Here is a 20302-nt window from a genome sequence, read left to right as displayed (position 1 = left end):
AAGTTCTCGATATGTAGCGAAATACACAAAATAGTAACATTTACATTAACTTCTCCTGGCTATAAATTGTTGCCGCTTCCACCTATATTTAGGGGGTTCGTAAATCTGTCTGTAGCCTTCCAAAAATGGTATATGTTTATTTAGAGAAAGTACTTTTTTTTTGTCTGACTTCTTCGTAACTTAAAATATCGTCGACTCTTATTAATTAGCATATTTGTGGTCACCCATCTCTTGAACCATTAAGATTGAGCCCTAAGCGTGAAGGTCTCTGATCATTAGATCAAAAGTTATTTAGAGTGCCCTTAAGGATAAATTGAGGTATTTTTCAAAGGTAAAAATGAAATTAATACTTTAAGGTGTTTCTTTTTCAACCTTAGGTTATTACTTATCAACCTGAAATATAATTCTTTACACCTAGCTATGGAACTATTTGTTCAACAACCTTAGGTGCTTCATTTTAACACTTCAAGTTATTCTGGAGCTGCCTAAAGTGTATTTTTTGACAATTGTAAAGGTAATATTTCATTAACGTGAAGTGTTCGCTGCTCTACTCATTACAGATATATAACAAGAAAACTGACTAGACCCAAGTAGCACATAACATTAGATAATATCAGAAAAGCGGCAAAATCTAACGTTATATTACACAACTTGTAATATTAGAAAGATATAAAAGGTCGCTGTTTGCTCAGCCTTTTATAATATTAGATTCAATGCAAACTAATATTATCTAGCGTTCGCCATAATATTCTTTTGCGTTAGTTTTGATGCTATATAATATTAGATTTTGTATTTTCTGATATTATTCTGCTTTTTATTTTTTTGGAGTAAGCAAGAGGAAAATATGGATGGTAGTAGAATAATTCGACGATACAATTTAACTTAATTTTCTGTATTGTTGTGAAGCAGTAAAACATAGAACAGTAGTTTTATGTCATTCCATGCATTATTTACTTAGCAATACAGAAATACTAAATAAAATTATATTAGCGAATTCTGCTACCTTCCATTTTTCTCCTCCTTACTCCAAAGTATATCTTATGTTCAGCTGATTTTTTCGAATATTTAAATTGGGAAATATTTTATTGCAACTTTTATTGATATTTTTTTCTTTTATTCATACAATGGGTTTTCTGACAAATTTTATATCATTAATAATTTTCAAGTCTTTAATTTTAAAATGTACTCTTGATTTTCTTTTTAAAAAAACTGGGTTTATTTTATTAAAATCTTAGTTTAATTTGTTAGTTTGTAATATATATTTTTTTTAAATGGTTTCACAATTATCATTCATCATTTATATTCTGAAATTATATAATAAAAACCACACTATATAATTATAAAATTATATATTTACATTTGAACTGAGTGGAAATTTAAACTTAAAATTTTTTCCCCTTACAATTGTTCAATTTTTAAGTGGACATTTCTTGTAATAATTGGCACAATAAAGAAAAAAATTTAAAAATATTCAAATTACTTACTTCAACAAATTTACACTTATTTTTTCCCCTTCTTTTTTCACAGGAATTGCTAAATGGAGAAATACTTACGTAACTTTATTCTTCTAGTATTTGAAATTTTATTTAGCAAAACACCTAAAAACAAAACTCAAACGCAAGGTAGAAATTTTTCCAGGGAATGAAACCAGGAAAGCAACTAATATCACGAAAATTGCTAATATTTTTTTTTAATAATGTTAGAATAACTTCAGGAATTTTCATCAATTCGATAATTATTTAAAGGTGTTATGTTCTATTAAACTAACAATCTTTGCAAAAAATTAACATAACATTTTAATTTCAAAACTGTCAGTAAATATCATGTTATCTAAATTAAATTTGCACAAACATATAATTGCATACAAGAATGAGACGAAAAAATAATAAATTTTTTTACATTATCTTTTAAAAGTTGCCTCTAGTATTAGTGATCAAAATCGTTTTTCTCTGATTATTATAGTATGCGTTATGAAGAATTAGCCTTAAAAAAACATATATTATGCATTTAAAAAAGTTGCTTTTGCAAAGAATTTTATGTATAAAAATTTAAACAAGATTCTTCTTTAAGTTGATTTAAATTTTCTGTTTTTACAATAATGTAAATAAATGTTCTGCTAAATTTTAAATATTAAGCCTAAGAAATTTTTACTATTATCATTATTTTACAATTACATTAATTTAAATCTTTGCAAAAATCTATAAAATCATAAAAATCTATATACACTTCTTATCTCAAATTTGAACTGCAAAATTGAAGTTAATAAATACAATGCTAGTTGTATAATTGCTCATAAGTTAGAGTTAATGTTTAACAATGATGTTAAAATAAAATTTCTTCTGATATCTTCAAAATTTCTCAAATTTTCATAATACTTAAACATAACTATAATGACTAGAATAAATTACACAATGCAGTAGTTAAGAATAAAAAAATAAATCAAATCAAATCATGACAAACATTTCACTACTTAATTATTTTATTTTAAAACAAAACACAATATAAATATAACTTCACTAAACTATAAAAGTAATACATTCTTACCATCATTGTTTAATATAAGCTTATCAATATTCTTTTGTTAAAATATAAGTTAAGAACACGTATTCGTAATTAAATAAAATAATTTTTTTTTCTAAAAGCAACAGTAGGACCATGTGTTATCATTTTAAATATTATTATTTTTAAATTAAAAAAAATTTCAAAACTTTACAGTCATTTCATACAGTTTAAAGTTTTTCTTCAATTAAATTTTTTGTTTTTGTGCTACTGAACTATATTTCAGACCAATAAACTGAAAATCTTTGCTTTACTGAAAGATTTTATAAATTGGTCAGCAGCAACTTTGCATATCACACAAACGAATCGCACAGGGATGCACCTTTCTTCAAACTTTCAGCTCCGGCAGATTTAAAGAGAGCCTCCAGTCGTTTTGTTTTCTGTCAGGATCGAACATATTGCTCCTAGTTTTCTACCAGAAATTAATTTCCATTTGCATTGTACAGCACCCAAGCTCAAAAATGAATGGCTCCTTCCTGGTAGATAAGCTTGTTTATCCAGCAGACGAAGCTAAAATTATAAGAGAAAAAAGTTAACTTTACGTTGAAAACACTAAACTTAAACCTCTATATTACTTTATATTGAAAACATTAAATTAGTTAAAGTAAATTTAAAACTATTAAGCATTGAATATTTCTTTAAAACTTAAATCATTTTATTTGAAAATGTTTACAATTTAATGGGTAGATTTCCGTAACAATACCTGCACCAAAAAATCTCAGTATCACCAAGCAAGAATAGAAAATTATTTCACTTATAACGGCCTTCAAATAATAATTTTATTTTTTCTTAATTATTATTTTTTCAAAAAAGAAGAAATTATAGGTCAAAACGCTTAAGCTCTTTTCAATTGAAGTGAATATTCAAGTATATATACAGATACAAAAATATATCAAATTCAATACTTTTTAATTTTTTTTAAAGATTAAGTACAATGACACTTAACTGTTAAAATATTTTTGTACATTGTATAAGCTCATAGAGCCAATAGGAAATGTTCACATTTTTTTTAAGAACTTCATAAATAAAAATTTTAACACCTTTTAAGCACTGTTCTTCATTTAACGTTAACATACTTTGAAAAGACCATATTGTTGCTTATTTTTTAACTATTTGCTATCATTTATAAATTAATATAATTAATCATATATCAAAAACATCTGTCTAATTCATGAAATGAAAATAAAGATATTTAACTCACCATTTTACAATATATTAAACAGGAAATTCAAAAAATGTAACAACAGTGTTCAACTTGTGAATAAAATTTCAAACATTCTAAAATGCAATGGTTTAAACTAAAAAGTAATTGATTAATTAATAATTATTTAAACATGGCAAACTTGTTTACAAAAAATTTATTTTTATCTTTATCGTTGCAATGAAAAAAAATTCAAACTGCAAAACTCTTTTGTGACAAGCCAACAAAAAAAGTAGCGAAAAGTGTTAAATAAACAATTGCTAATTTTTTCCATTGCTTATTTTAAAATTTGATTAATGTAAAAGAACATCAATGTAAAAAGATACTATGAGAATTTAAAATCATCAATTCATGGATGAAAAAATCATATAGAAGGAGAATTCTCTAACAATTCACATATTTCAAAGTTGTAAATATATATTAAATATAGTTCACCCCTTCCCCCAAATATTTTGACATAGCATTCTTTAAAAGTCAGTATGCATACCCAACATTTGTCAAATATCTTTTTTCTTATAGTTTAACAAATTTTTACAGCATTAGATTACTTCTAATAGGAATTTATTTAAAAAATACAATTTAATCAAAGCTCTACATTCACCATAATCACCATTTTGAATAGACCATATTATTGTTTATTTTTTAATCATTTACAAATTAATATAAATAATGATGCATCAAAAACATTCAAATAAAAATCAGTCTATATTTAAATAAAAATGTTTAATTCATTGTTGTACAATATTTCAAACATGAAATTTTAATTAAAATTTCTTGAAGATGAAGAGCTATATCTGAAATTGTAAAGGAAAATTAAATTTACAATGGAAAAACCAAATTTAAAATTCTTAAACAATGAATATTTATTTTAAACTTAAATTATGCAATTTGAAAATGTTTTTAAAAATTTTTAATATCTTTTACAATGAAATTCAATGAGTAAATTGCAGTATCAATACTTGCATCAAAAAATCTTGGTAGAGCCACACGAAAAGCCGAAAGTAACATAGTGGGAAGGAGATTAACAAAAGAGTTTAGCTCATAAACACTCTCAAGCAAACTATCATATGTTTAAAAAAAAAAAAAATTCAAACTACAAAACTCTTTAACCCCTTTTATTAGACCTGAAAATAAATACTCAATATGTGGCAAGCTATCAACAAAAAAAGTGTGAAATAAACAATTGCTTACTTTCGTCCATTGCTTATTTTAAAAATAGTAGATTTTCTTGAAGAGGAAAAGCTATATATACTGAAATTGAAAAAGAAAAGAATTTAGATTTTGAAATGAAAAAAAAAAAAAACACATTTAAAACTATTTAACATTGAATATTTATTTGAAACTTTAATTATTTAATTTGAAAATGATTTTAAGAAATTGAAATATCCTTTACAATGAAATTAAATGATAAATTTCGGTATCGATACCAGCGTAAAAAAAATTTCGTTAGTGTCACACAAAAAATAACACAGAGGGAAGAAGATCAACTAAAAGAATTTAGCTCATAAGCACTCCCAAGTAAACTCTCAGATATTTAAAAATAAAATCAAATTGCAAAACCTTTTAACTTCTTTTATTATACCAGAAAATAACTACTCGCTATGTGGCAAATCAACAAAAAGAGTGCGGAAAAATATTAAATAAACAAATGTTTATTTTAAAATTCGTATAAATACATCAATATAAAAAGATACAATAAGAATTCAAATTCATCAATTTATGGTTGAAAAAACCATTTCGGAGAATTCTTTAACAATTCACATATTTCAAAGTTGTAATATTGTCCCTCCCCCCAAATATATTTACATTACATTTAAAAGTCAGTATGCATAACATTTATTTTCTTATTGCTTAATTAAACTTTTAGTCTCAGATTATATGTAATAGAAATTTATTTACAAACTTTATTAAACAATAATTATTTATTAGACTAATTATCATAATAATTATTTAATAAATATTTATTAAACTAAAAGAAACATTACAGAATAGGACAAACTCGAAAGGTACAACCCCAGGCAAACATATACATATTTTTGTTTAAAAAAGTTACAAGTTTAAAATCTATTTGGTGATTGCACTTGGCGGGACAGATCACGATACTGAAATATCCCCAAGAAATTTAAATAAAAATGTTTAATTCTTTGTTTTACAATATTTTAGACATGAAATTTTAATACGGTAGCAATATTGTTTGTATTGAACGTTAAACATTCTAGAATGTAATGGTTTAAACTGAGCTAAAAGTAGCAGATCATTAATTTTCTAATCGTTTTAAGGCTAATTTGTTTACAGACAATTATTTTTATCTTTTCCACTGTTGCAGAAAAACTTTGTTACAGTCGAATTACTTAGCAAACGTTCTTTTACAAGCATATTTTGAACTAATTACATTACTTATTATTTATAGCTAAACAATAACTTAACACAGAAGTCAACTACTATGTGCGAACAATAATGATCACAATTCATAATATAAACTGACTTTATTTGATACATGATTTTTAACTAAAGTAAAAACATTACTTACAATACTTCTTTAACGTTTCATGTAACTATCATTGAAATGTATAAAGTTTTCAAATAATTACTAAATTATAAATACCTTATGTAATTGAAAAGAAAGCAGCTAAGTTTTAACAATGGCGCCATAAACAAACGAACAGAAAAAGCCAACGAGGAAGAAGGGGGACAAGATTCAACAGTTGAAAAAGTTTTTTGAGTTCAATCGTTCGCAAACTACTACTAATATTATTTTTCGCTTTCTTTGCATTGGCTAAAAATGACATTTTAAGTAATATTTAATTTATTGTTTTCTTTCATAAATAAATGTTTATTTATTAATAATATGGGATACCCTTTCGCAAAAATGTGACGCTGTACCAAAAGTAATGAAATAGATGATTATTTTAAAAGTTCGAATGTTAGATCGAATATTATTTAATTTTATATAATATTAGTTCTAAAATTAGAAGATAGGATTCAAGAGCGTTGCGTTTTCTAGCAGGGCAGTATTATATTGCATCTTTCTAATATTAGATCATATCTTTTTGCTACCTGGGGAGCCTAAAATAGCTATTTTTAACGCAAGTAAGTAAGAATGTTGGGCCCAAGCATTATAAATGTGAATGCACACTTTAAATATTGCCAATGATTTCCCCATCATTTTAAATTTAAAAACATTAATCTGAAGACAAAATGTTGAGTGTAGATATAGATTCCTAAAACACGGTTTCAAAGTATCTGTCTTTGGATGGAGCTCCCACTCTGCATTTTTGCATTATAAAACCAAGTGAGAGGTTTTCTTGGACGATGGGTTGGATTTTGTCATTGGAATCCGTCATTCACTAAGAATTTTGGAATTAAATGACTAAGCAAAATCATTACTTTTGATAGTTAAATAAGACAAAAATTAAATTTTTTTGCCATTAAATCCTCGTTATTGGATACATAATTTATTGAAAAAAGTTATTTAATCTTCATTTAATTTATAAGTCAACCACCGAAAATAAATTACATAAAATATATTTGATCAATATGAAGTTAATAACATTAATAATTTATAAGGCAAAATGTTTTCTCTCGCAGTCCCAACAATTCTCTACAAAAATAAATAACTATTAATATTAATAGATATATTATGTTCAAATGCTAGATGTATTATAAAAAGCTGTATCGCAAAACATATTTTCATATATTTTAATGGTATACCATTAATTCCTCTGTCACTTTATGTAGTGTATTATTATTATTATAAAAACAGTTGAATTTAAATTATAATTATGAAATATTATTATTAAAAAATATTTTTCAACCAGACAATTAAGTTTAATATAATTTATTTAAATAACCGTAATAGCTATCGCCCTTAAAACTGTCTCAAAAAATTTATAAATTAAAAGAAAAATAATAATTTCGAAAATTTTGGTACCCTTTGAAATAAATGATAAATAAAAAATAGATATACTTCACCAGAAAAAAAAGTAGGAAAAGACACCTTTATTTGTACTTTAGTAAAAACTTTATTTAAATTATTAATTAAAATATAAATTAGTCGAAAGAAACAATTAATATATTTAAATAAATCCAATATAATGTTAATAAATAATTTAGTTTTTAAAAATTCTATGAAAAATTTTATACGCTTTAAGGAAAAAAGAAATAATGTTCTTTTATTTTTAAATTTTTTGTTGTTGATGAAACAATGACAACCCATCAAACAATGACAACCCATTACCAATTTCACATACACAGGTAGAAAAGCATAACTTATAGCTATTGTACCGATGAATTAGTTTCTGTAAAGTGGCGCTGTTGTCAACGTCGGCGCGATAGCTCTGAGGCTATCTTACCGATAGTCGGTGTAATAGACACTGCCTTCAGTTAAACCTTTATATTCAGTGTAGTAAATAGACTCACTTTTCAAATTTAATTCTGCAGTTCGGTTGTTATCAAACAGTAGTTCCCAATTATGTTAAAGAAATGATTAGCATTCTTTTAGATATCTTTTAGGTTGCCGCTGGAAGTTAAGAAAGTGAGTACAATAATGCATAATTATAGAAAAATGTATTCCTCGTCGTCCAATGTATTTGATGAAATAAAACAAAAAATTAAAGAAATTAAGAAGAAGAATCGTATTTTATATAAAAAGTATAAAAGATCAGATTATGTTAAAGATACTGAACAAAATATTGAATTAAAAAGTGATATTTTAGATGAAGCAGAAATTTCAGCTGTTGAATATTGTTATAAAAAAGCTACAGAGTTGGCTGAGTATAATTTAAAACTGAAAAAAGATAAAGAACAGCAAAAAATCAATAAAAAAATATTACTCAACTGTCGAAAAAGTAACATTGATAACTATTCTATGATTTCACCAAAGCTCAAATTCGTTGAAAATAGGCAAAAGCTTAAAACTCTTTTACCAACTTCTAAAACTAAATGTTCTGTCAATGATTCTTTTAATATGGTGAAAAAACAATGCACTATAGGTAAAAAAGAAAAATATGAAACTAGAAAGATGAAAAAGTTAAAATCAGTTGATTCAACTATTTTTCCCTTGTCATCAAACAATCGTTCTGATAATAAAGAAAACAGTGTGTCAAATGAATGTATTCAATTTTCAGATCCACTTCCAAAGTTTATTTTAGCTTCAGATAGTTTAGATATAGATAGAGGTGGCGATAAATCTGCTGAAGATGTTGTTTATCTTCAAAGTATAAATTGTTCATCAGTTAAAAAGAATAAGAACATCTCGCTTGTTGAATTGTTTAGAACACCAGTTACTAATGCAAAAAAACCTATCTGTGAGAATAAAAAATCAAGTAAGCAACATAAATTACATAACGTTGAAATAACATCTAATCAAGATATAAATGTATTCTTTGGAACAGATAATACTGTCAAAAAAACTGTCATCGACAAACCTATTTTAAAGAATTTGACATCTTTTAAAGATGCCACACCTAAATTAAGTAAGCCAAATGTGTCTAAAAAATATTATGGAAATATAAAATCTTCAAAATGTATTAGATCTGAGCTTAATGTAATAAAGAAGCCTATGGAAGTAATTATACCAGAATTTGACTTAACAACAGATGAAACTAGTAAAGAAGTTACGGAGCTTGGAATAACAAGAGAAACTGTAGAGCTTGATTTGACAAAAAAACCTGTTGCTATTATTCCAGAACTAGATTTGACTAAAGAATCAGTTGAAGCAATTCCAGAACTTGATTTGATGGACGAACCTGTTGCAGTTATACCAGAACTAGATTTGACAAAAGAACCTGTAGAAGTTATTATGCCAGAACTTGATTTGACTGAAGAACCTGATGCAGTTATACCAGAACTGGATTTGACAAAAGAACCTGTAGAAGTTATTATACCAGAACTTGATTTGGCAAAAGAATCAGTTGAAGCAATTCCGGAACATGATTTGATGGAAGAACCTGTTGTAGTTATACCAGAACTGGATTTGACAAAAGAACCTGTTGAAGTTATTATACCAGAACTTGATTTGACTGAAGAACCTGTTGATTTCCCTATACCTATTCTTCATCAAGATGAATGTTTGAATCTTTCAAGTGAAAAAATGGAATCTTTTAAATCTCAAGGTATTGTTATTTCAGATGGTAAATGGTCAATGAAGGAAACAAGTTTAATTAGAAGGAATTTCAAGGACTTCAAGTCTAGATTTGGTATTCATAATGTTAAATTATTGCTAGGACTTGGACGCAATTTACCTTTTTACAAGTTTGAAAACAACAAGATTCGCAAATTTCTGAAAGCAAAGCACTTTTATTTGAGATTGGGAAAGGATATAAATCAAAAGACTCTTAGAAGTATATATAATAAAGCTCGAGTTTTGTTTAATCCTCTAAAAAAACTAAAGGATTGCACAAAGAGTGATGTTTCAGCAGTTATGTGGTTGCAAAAAAAATATGGTAATAACTGGAATTTAATTGGTCAGAGACTTGGAATATGTCCTGCTATTTGTGGTCGAATGTATTTGAACAACAAAAAAGTTGTTGTAAAAGGTAAATGGTCAAAAATTGAAAAAGAAAAATTAATTTCTGCAATTAAGTTTGTTGCTAATGTTTCAGATTTGAATAATGCAAATTTAGTTAGAATTTCTTGGACAAGAGTGTCTGAACTTGTATCTACAAGGAATAGTAACCAATGTATGATGGAGTGGAGAAACAACATAAGCAAAATTATACAAAATGTTTCATTTGGAAAATGGCGTAAGTCCCATTCAGCTAAATTAATAATTCTTCTTAAAAATAATTATCCAGTTTCTGAAGAATGTTATATTCCTTGGAGAAAACTTCAAAAACATTTTAAAAATGTTACTCATTCTGATTTTGCTCTCAGTGAAAAGTGGCGCCAAATAAAGTATCATGCACCAGATGAATTGAGAACAAACTTCTCAGAGTTGATTAAATTCTGTTATGAAAAGTATAGCAAATATTTTATTCCAGAGAACTTATAGTTTTGATTTTCTTCAATAAAATTGTTAATATTATCTGACTAGATTCTTATAGAAAATAGTAATCCTTCTGAATTCAAAATCTTGGCAATATATTAATATTAGAAAATGTTGGCAAGATCTCTGTATCAGTACCAGCACAGTTTTGGTGATTTTTTGGCAATTACAGTAAATAAACTTACACAAACCATTTATCTAATAGCCATCCCTGAATAAACTACCATTTTTTAAAACTTTTTCAGGTTCAAAACCCTTTGGGGCCTTGGTGGTAGTAGTTGGCACCAACAGGACAAATTTGGAAATACAGTAAGACCTCGATTATCCGAGCTAATTGGGACCGCTAGTACCTCAGATATCGGAAATCTCGGTTAATAGAAACCATGTATAAAACCCTTCTATGCTTGCGAATTTAACTACTTTTAGAGTAAAAAACAATAGAACGCTTTTGAAATGATAAAAATAAACATATATGAGCTTATGTTTCACAGCTAAAAAGATTTAAAAAGGAAATCAACTCTAGTAGTAAATTTTAAAAAGTAAAATGGAATTTTTTTTAACTATACTTAGTTAAATATCAAAAGACGCATTTCCAAAAATAACAGAAATCTCAATAAAATATTGTATTTTTAAAATTTACATGATTAAACTTACAAGTCACATGACCACTGTTAACAAAGCATTCATAGATGTTATCTTCTCAGGGTGTAATATTTCATAGAAGTTGAGTGTGTTTGTGGGGAGTAAGTGCCTGTAACACAGACAGCGAACTAATATGTGTATAATTTCTTCCAAGCTCATTTTGGAGAGGAGAAAAAAAATTTAGACTTCGTTATTGCCTCAGTTAATCGAGGTTCTACTGTATCTCCAAACTGTTAATCACTTTATTTTCTTTTATAAAATGTTCTATACCTATTACAAAAAAAAAAAAAAAAGATGCATATTCAACTATTTTTATTGGGAAAAATTCTAAATTATTATTTTGTTTACTCTAGAAAGTTTATAATTAATTATCTCGTTTGCAAAATATTTAATATTAGTTTAATATTTTTTCTTAGCAAATATTTATGAAATATTCTAATTCTAAAATCTTGACAAGATCTTCATATTCAAAGTTATGTTAGTTGTTCTGATACAAAATGTTGGTATTCTGTTATAGCTAGTATTTTACTCAGGAGAACTTCTAAATTACATTTTTTTTTCTAAATTTCTATTTTTATTCACAGCAAATTAGTTTTAACAGTATTTAAACAGTTTTTTAGTTTCATAATAATCGATTAACTTCTTTCATCTGATTTAAAAAATGATAGATTCAACTCAATCAAATTCAATAATATATCGAAATTTTAAATGGTGAAGTGAGGGATCGTCCCCAAAATTATTTTTGTTCAAAAATATTATGCCTACTTTAATATTATTTTATAAATGTAGTCTCAAACTCTACAAAATTTTTTCATTGAATATTGGTATGAAGGAATATTAAATAAATGCCTCAATTCTATGTTTTTTATTTATTAATTGATCTCAAACTATCATGACTAGTTCAAGGCTCCATTAACTTTTTTCTCACGGCTGGTATATAGAAGTACATTAAAATGGGCAGACTTCAACAGGCTAAGCTCCGTAAACCAAAGGTTAACTCAGCGGCTCGACAGCCCATAGAGGGCCAAGGCCTACTGTGCCCATCTCAGTTTTCTTGACCTTTGGGCTCTGGGATGCAGGAGCAGATGTTCCGGTTAGGTGGTCAGCCCAACGCAAAACCCCCAGTGTTTAGTTCCCAAGCATGCTTGGTACTCATTTATCGACCTACTGAAGGGATGAAAGGCTGAGTCAACCTTGCCCGGCCCGAGGATCGACCCAGGAACCTGTGGCATGACAGCGCTACCGCTCAGCCACCGGGCGTCAAACCAAAGGTTAATGAAGCTATACTGGAAACTATTAGCCATCCTAACGCTCAAATATGCCATCTAAGGAGAATCCATGTCTTGTTCCTCTTTTCAGTTGTATAGGAATGTACTACGATATTTTCCCCTTTCTTAATATTTTTCGTATTTAATTGTCAAATATATTTTTTAAAATTTCTATGATGCTTTCTTTTAGAACTATCTTCTAGCAGTTTTCAGTTCCATGTTATTTCCTAATTTAAAAGTTTTTTTATCTGTTTGAAAACAGAAGCTAACCTAGTAGCTTACTAACTAGAAGCTAACTTCCATCTACTATGACTCTCCACACACTAATGGTGAAAGCATGTAGAGAGTTCTGCCCTATGCCACCTGTAGAACATTTTGATTGCCAATTAAAACTTTTTGTTCAAAAGAAAGTAGTACAGTGCCCGCCGTTTATTAAAATCACTTTCGTTTTATGCTCTTTTGATTTTATTAAGCGGCTGATTTTATTAAGAGGCGATTCAACATTTGGAAAAAAAAAAAAATTTTGTATTCTAAATGCACACACTTTAAAAGCTGAAATAATGACAACATTAATGTTTTATTTTAACTAATTTAATTATTTTAATAAAGTAAAACCCTACATAAGATTAAATTTACAAAATTTTTGCAAATAACCGATCAATGGTTGCTTGAGTTTCAGTATTTAAAATTAACTTTTCAACATCATTTGAGAGTTTTTTATAGTTTTCGATATTTCCTCCTCTTTGTTCTAAAGCTTGCCGCACTACATTAAGTGCTTTTCTGACTTCCATTGAAGATGGCACTGATGAGTTCATTTCATCTTCTGAGTCTGATTCCTCCATTTCTTGATTGAAAATAACTTTGTAATTTTTGATGTTTGTAACAATTTCAAAATCAGATTTTTCTCCTGATGTTTGCAGTTTATCGTCAATAGCTACGGAACATGCGCACAGTTTTTGGAAATCCATTCATGTTCTCTGTTAAGATAGATAACAAAAGAAACTTCTCTCCCTTCTATGGTTCATTCAATAAAAAGTAAGATAAGAATTCGACCCCCTGTTGAGTGAGATAGGTTTCTCCAAACTTCATTCAAGTCAAGGAATTGACATTGATTTCTATGAACTTGCCGCTTACCATCCACATTTTTCCTTAACTCTTACACTATGTATATCGCAGGAAAATGCTAGCCACGCCAGCTTCACAGGCTTGTGAGTAACTGTTGCTTCCTCAAAAAAATCTTTAAACTTCGAAAAATAAAATTTTATTAATAAGAACAAAAGAAGATGAAATACTGCACGTTTGATTTATTATGTAGTCAAAATTTTGATTTTAAAAAGCGGCGGCATTGATTTTATTAAAGGATGCTTTTAACATGCATTAATATTGTAACGATTTGGTTCTTGCCGATTTGATTTTATAAAGCGGCTGATTTTATTATCCAGTGATTTTATTAGCGGCGGGCACTGTAATTCTAAAGTTCAAAAAAAAAAAAAACTATTTTTTATTATACTTTTCTTAGTTAGCAGTTTGCTTTTTTTAAAAAAAGATTATTGTGGTAAATGTGTACTGTTAAAAAAAAAAAAGAGCCTTGATTTTTTTTAAAAAATGTAGTCTTAAATTTTAAGATTTTTGTAGTAATAGCAAATGTTATGTTTCAATCTACAATTTTCAATTTTTTACATTTTATTTAAAATTATTTTAAATTTTTTTATTTGCTTTAATGTTTGATTCAGTCAAGCAAGAAAATAAAAGTTTTGATAATAATGAGGATATTATAATTATTGATTATTATAATAATTGAAATTTAAAAAAAAAAAAGGTATCTTATTTCAATGCCGTTAAAAATTCCTTAGCAAATAGTTTTAGTTTTAGCTATATGAAAATCTACTTCATTAATTGTTGGTCCTGGTGGTAATTGCAATAATGAAACTACAGAAAATAATTTTATGAACTCAATATTTTTATTTCAACAAGACTTAAATCAACACATATACACATAGTTCTATTTTCATCGTCATATATTTTTACAAATTCTTCAAAAGTTCTTTTGTTAAAATACATCATCATCTACTTTTGAATAAAAATAACAATAGAGGAAATATGCATAAAATACTTTTTTTTCTTCATTTTTTAAAATTTTGACTTATAATGGTTATGGAATAACATAATTTTACATATGGAATAGTTTTTGATTTAAAAGGGATATGTATTACATTTTACTTCACACGGACATTTTACTTCACTTTAATATACAAAATTTATCCACTTTAAGAAAATAATATTGTTAAGTCAATGACAATACAAAACTCATTTAATATATACTAGAGAGTATTTCAACTGTCAAAAATTAAATTAAATTCAAGACTAAGTTTAAAATACTGGATGTCCCAAAAATGATAATTTATTGACTAACTTTTTTTTTTGAAACTTAGAATAAATAATATAGTTTGATAATAAGCATGGTTGAATGCATAAAACTCAACTCAACATTTCTTTTCTTTCTAATTTTCTTACAATGATATAAACAATCATTTTTTATTCAATTATTATTTTTTTAGGACACCAGTTATAAACATTTCAAGTTATTTCACATTCAAATATAATAAATTTATGCTATAGAAAAAAATTTACAATTAAAAAAAATCATAAAATACTTCTGTTTGTCTCAAATGGAATAAACAATATTTACAAATCTGAATATAACCATGCTTAAAATGAACATACAATAATTACTTGATTTCATGGTTTTTAATGACTAGTTTTTCTGTTGCAAGAGTAATTCTTGTTATTTTTTGTGAGGTGTTACCTTATCATTTTTTTTGTACAAATTTTACATAAAATTTATAATAACATTGTAAATTTGCAATATTTACAAATATTGTTTAATTCGAAAATTGTTGGCACTTTACACTTTAGTTTCAGGTCCATCTGCACGTGACCGTGAAAATGAACTCCTCAATTTAATTAGTAAAAGGGTAGAAATATGTCCATAAGCTCTATGATACCATTCTGGAGATCTTCCCCTAAAAATAAAATAAACTTATAAATTTAAAAAAAAAAAAAATTAGTATCTCTCACATCTGCAGCGAAATTACAGTAAAACGTGATACAGTTGATTATTCCTCATGTAATGAAATGCTGCTTTTACCTAAAGAAGTTTTAATAAATGTTAAAAAGCATACACAATACTTGTTATAAGCATATTTTGGATTAATGAATGTTATTTAAAATTCTTGAGCATAATTACATTGAATATATCAGAAAAAAGTATTTGAAGGTAAGTGAAAAGGTTTGAAGGTAAGTTCAATTTGTTCAAAAATTGATGTCAATATGAAATAAATAGAAACCATGTAGCAAATAGTTGGTAATATGTCTTGAAATGAATTGAACAACGAGTTTAAACTATAGAGTAGCAACTGTTGATAAGAAATTGTGGAATGTGTAGGGTTGATATGCAAAAACCATTGAATAGATTGTGCCTCCTTATGCTGTTTCTATAGCTATGTGTGATCAGTAGCGTAGCTAGACTCTTGGGGGAAAACATAAAAACTGGGGCCTCCTCAGTCAAAGCAGGATGTTTCAGTCCCTCCATTTCAGTGCTGTTGATATTCTTTCCCCTATCATCAGTTTTTCTCTTTTAGATATTGAAATTTAAAAAAAAATTACAAACTGCCAAAACATTCTGATGTTATTGTAATGATCCTTTTGGTTGCAAACATTTTCCTTTTTAAAGGTAGGTCGAAAATAATTTTACGATTACACAGCACTGAGGCAGTTAACACAGAAATCCTTATTAATTTATTTATCTGTTCATTAAATTTTACAATCATAATATATTATTACATCATAATTAAAAGAATTACATAGATAATGGTATATGCATGGCATTTAGAACTTTGGCATTTAGGCATTATTAGATAATGGCATTTAGAACTCCTGCTTATTTTTTCAATTTAATAAAAATAAATTTTTTGTCTTTCCACAGAAAGTTTTGCTTTTTTCATCTCGAGAAATAAATATTTTTTTAACTCTTTTTCTCACCTATGTAAATGTATCATTCACATAAATTAAAATCACACATCATAATTGGTATTTATGCAATTGAAATTAACCCATTGGGAGTAGTATGTACGCAATTCAAAATGACCCATTGTGTATCATATGCATACATTTTAAAATTACATATTACGCTTCGTATTCACGTGATTTTAAATTAGACGTAGTGATTCGTTTTCATGTGATTTAAAAATCTCCCACTAGGATTTTGATTCACTTGATTAAAAAATCACATATTGAGATGTGTTTTCACATGATTAATAAAATCTTACATTGGGATTCATATTCACTCGATTTAAAAATCATTCATTGAGATTTGTATTCACAGAATTTAAAAAATAAAATAGCTCATCGATATTTTTTATTAAATTGTTGATATTATTCTAAGGATATATGTTTCCCGCATACACTTTTTTTTCCTGTTCAAATTTCAGCTATTTTTAAATTTTAATTTAGAGATTTCTTTTTGATGTTATATCACAATTTCTTTCTACTTTTTTTCTTATATAGGTCCAGTGTACAATTTATTTTTCATCCCAGATATGTTAGCTATATCAATGATAAATAAGTAAGAAATACACAATATTCAGATTGTCAATTTCAGTATCTATTTTTGCTAAGATTAATTCTTAATTTTTAATAGCTTAATAAGAAATAGCTTTTATATTTTTAAAATCATAACTATAAATGAATTTTTTAAAATTTTGTTTAACTTATTCTGTTATTTGTATACTAGAATAAAAATTATATAAATTCTGGAAATTTCAATGCACTCTTTCACTTCATGGTCTTTCTTCCAACTAAAATTTCGTGTATATTGGTAGATTTTTATAATTTTTAGTGTATTTTGTCTTATAATGCGAAATGACTATTGATGGGGAAAAACCTTTGTTATTTTAGGATTCTTTAAACATTTAAAAAAATATTTTAAAAACTACAAATAAAATTTTGGACTTAGAAGACATTTAAATTTGACTTATATGTAAGTAGCTTGATATGATTGACTGTAGGCAAAAAAATTTCTTAGCGTGAATAAAATTGTTTTAGATATCTCAAAAAAGTTAATATTATAATTTTTCTTGTCAATTATTTATATAATCTGTAGGTTTCATAGCATTTTCTGAAATAATCTATTAAGTTTTAATTTAAATATAGATAGAAAAAGTTTGATTTTTTTAAAAAAGTAATTTCTGCACCTTTGTGAAGCTACACATTTTGTTTACCAAACTAATGGCGACCAAAATCTTGACATCTAAAAGCATCAGTTTTTATTTCAGTATAGAGTCAGCAAGATACAACTTGAATAATCCTAAATAACTTTTGATGTTATTATTGAATTTTCACTTATTGTCAAGCTTTAAGATTTGAAGAGGTAATCCCTACAACCCATTTCCACGAGGTCTCAAAACAGGCTAGTAAAAGCAGTATTCTGACCAGTCAGGCTTAGAAAAAGTCTTATCAAATTTATATCAGATCTATTAAGAATTCCAGCTTGCTAGAATAGGCAAAAATAGCCAACAGACAAAAAGAGCCATTCATCCAAAGTCCTCAATTCCAGCCTGGCTCAAAATTGACTTAAGGCATAAAGATTTTCCTGAAAGCAGGCTAGAAGAACAGGAGGTTAAAAAACATGTTTTTGTACCTCTTGTGATGTTGCATGCCTGATTTCAAGACTTGTGTGAATGGATAATACTAATACTCTTCACAGCTATCAAGATATAGAAGAAATTAACTTACTTATCTTCACTGGTGGATGATAGACTGATTAAAACATGATAAAGACTCACCTGATTGTATTTTGTTTTGCAGCTACTATTTTTCAGCTATTAGTACTAAACATAGGAATACTAAGAAATGAATGAGTTACAATCATGTACACACCTTGTATCAATCCTACTGATGTGAGTTATGCGGGATTTCCCAGATCCACATGGTTCGATAAGATAACGTGATGCTAATAATAAGCCTCTGACATTTTCAGGGTTTATTTCTGCTTCAGGATGTTCAACTGATGTTTCCACTAGAATACAGGCACCTTTGGGTAAATCAGTTTTCCATGACCTATATTTTAAAATATTGTATAATTTAATTAATTATAAAATTTGAAAATAAAATTAAATAATTTCACAATTTGAACATGACTTGTTGAAATTAAAAGTTATAGTAAATGGAGAAGTTATTAAATTAAAGGAATTTTAATTATATTTTGTCTAAAACGATTTTCTATAAATATTATGATATATGATATTATAGAAATTTTATTTAATAAGCATATAATACACAATTGTGGAAAATAAAACTTGAATAATGGTTAATTACAGTGAAAAATATATAAAAACTAAAGATAAAAATATCATTGAGAAGGAATTTAAAAAGCAATTTACAAAAGATGCTTTTTTTAAATACATAAAAGCAATTGTATACCTTTCCTTTATTCTTACTTAATGAGCACTTATTTTTTTCCAAGAATGCGTCTAAAAGTCCCAAAAATATTTCATTGCCAATGAAATTAATTTTTTACAAGATTAAATTTTAGAAACATTTCTGAGACTACATAGTAGATTCTGAGAAGCTTTTAACTCATCTGAAATTAATTTAAACCTTTTATGTTGTATGGGTGTTTGAATATTTTTTGTGCAATTATGATATAATAATAAACGTAATTATAATAGTACTTTGAAAATAAAATCAAAATAATTACATAATTAAGTAGAGAAAATTAGGAAGGTAATCTAGGGTGTGCAGCAAGATTTTTCAACAAAAAATATGTATCTTTTAAGTACTTTTTAAGCTTTTAAAAAATATTTTTATTCTTTTTCCAAAAAAAAAAAAAAGGAAAAAAATCATAGTTAGGATCTATGCAGGAATAAAAATGATTTTTTCTATCGTTTAAAGTTCTTAATTATGAACATAAAATTTTTAAAAGCTTTACACAATCACGATAAAATAACTAGTTTCTGATAAATAAATGTCGCAGAGAAAATTGTGAAAATCACAAATTTTAGTAATTTCGAACAACAATCAACACGGCAAAGAAAAAAAATATGTTTTTAAAAGATAGAAATTAAGAACTCTTTACAAACCGCGAATAAAAAAAGCACCTTTAAGGGCTTTTAAAAAAGGTAAATCAAAAATAAGCACTTTCTAAAAATGCTGTGCACTCATCATAATAATATCATAAGTAATACCTTAATATGCAAAAATCACAAGGTGGATGAGGTGGCAATGGAGCACTCTGGTACTGAATAACTTCAGTTTGTTTATTTAAACGACACACTAATTTTCCTTTTGAATATGAGGTATCCCATACATGTCTGTAAGATAAAAGTAGAACTTTTCAAATCTCAAAATATGTACAAATATAATAATCAAGTTTGGAGGACACCAAAACAAAATAGATAGCAATGCTATTCAATTTTTAATAATAAGTTTATTATCTAAACTTTAAATTTAATTATGGAAATGTATAAATTTTTTTAAAATGATCTATCAATTTGTTCAATAACAATTGTATTGTTTTAAATTCAATTATATTACTGAAAATGCAATTTTTGACAGGATTTTGTCTCATCAATGCACATGAAGAGTAAT

The 20302-nt window shown here is 26.6% G+C and overlaps 2 protein-coding genes and 1 long non-coding RNA gene across 3 annotated transcripts in view; 1 reads left to right on the top strand and 2 right to left on the bottom strand.

The window, feature by feature from the left end:
- Positions 1–758: 758 nt before the first annotated feature.
- Positions 759–6826, bottom strand: LOC147800992 (uncharacterized). Its single transcript, XR_015430910.1, has 3 exons — positions 6366–6826; positions 4952–5011; positions 759–3069 (listed from the first exon to the last, which is right to left on the bottom strand). It is a non-coding gene; the product is annotated as an uncharacterized LOC147800992 (long non-coding RNA).
- A 1480-nt stretch (positions 6827–8306) lies between these two features.
- Positions 8307–10784, top strand: LOC147800991 (uncharacterized). Its single transcript, XM_087156180.1, has one exon. It carries the CDS (start codon positions 8307–8309, stop codon positions 10749–10751), a length of 2445 nt encoding a protein of 814 aa, XP_087012306.1. The 3' UTR covers positions 10752–10784.
- A 3813-nt stretch (positions 10785–14597) lies between these two features.
- Positions 14598–20302, bottom strand: part of LOC107453411 (RhoGTPase activating protein) — a 348661-nt gene continuing 342956 nt past the window's right edge. The window contains 3 exon segments of the mRNA XM_087156179.1: positions 14598–15678; positions 18593–18772; positions 19900–20025. Coding sequence (XP_087012305.1) covers positions 15561–15678; positions 18593–18772; positions 19900–20025 — 424 coding nt within the window. The 3' untranslated portion in view covers positions 14598–15560.

The sequence above is a fragment of the Parasteatoda tepidariorum genome, chromosome 12 (genome assembly GCF_982258835.1).
Source record: "Parasteatoda tepidariorum strain Cologne lab strain chromosome 12, Ptep-v5.0, whole genome shotgun sequence".
Classification (NCBI taxonomy): domain Eukaryota; kingdom Metazoa; phylum Arthropoda; class Arachnida; order Araneae; family Theridiidae; genus Parasteatoda; species Parasteatoda tepidariorum.
The sequence above is the reverse complement of the archived record's forward strand: the minus strand, read 5'-3'. Positions and strand labels throughout refer to the sequence as shown.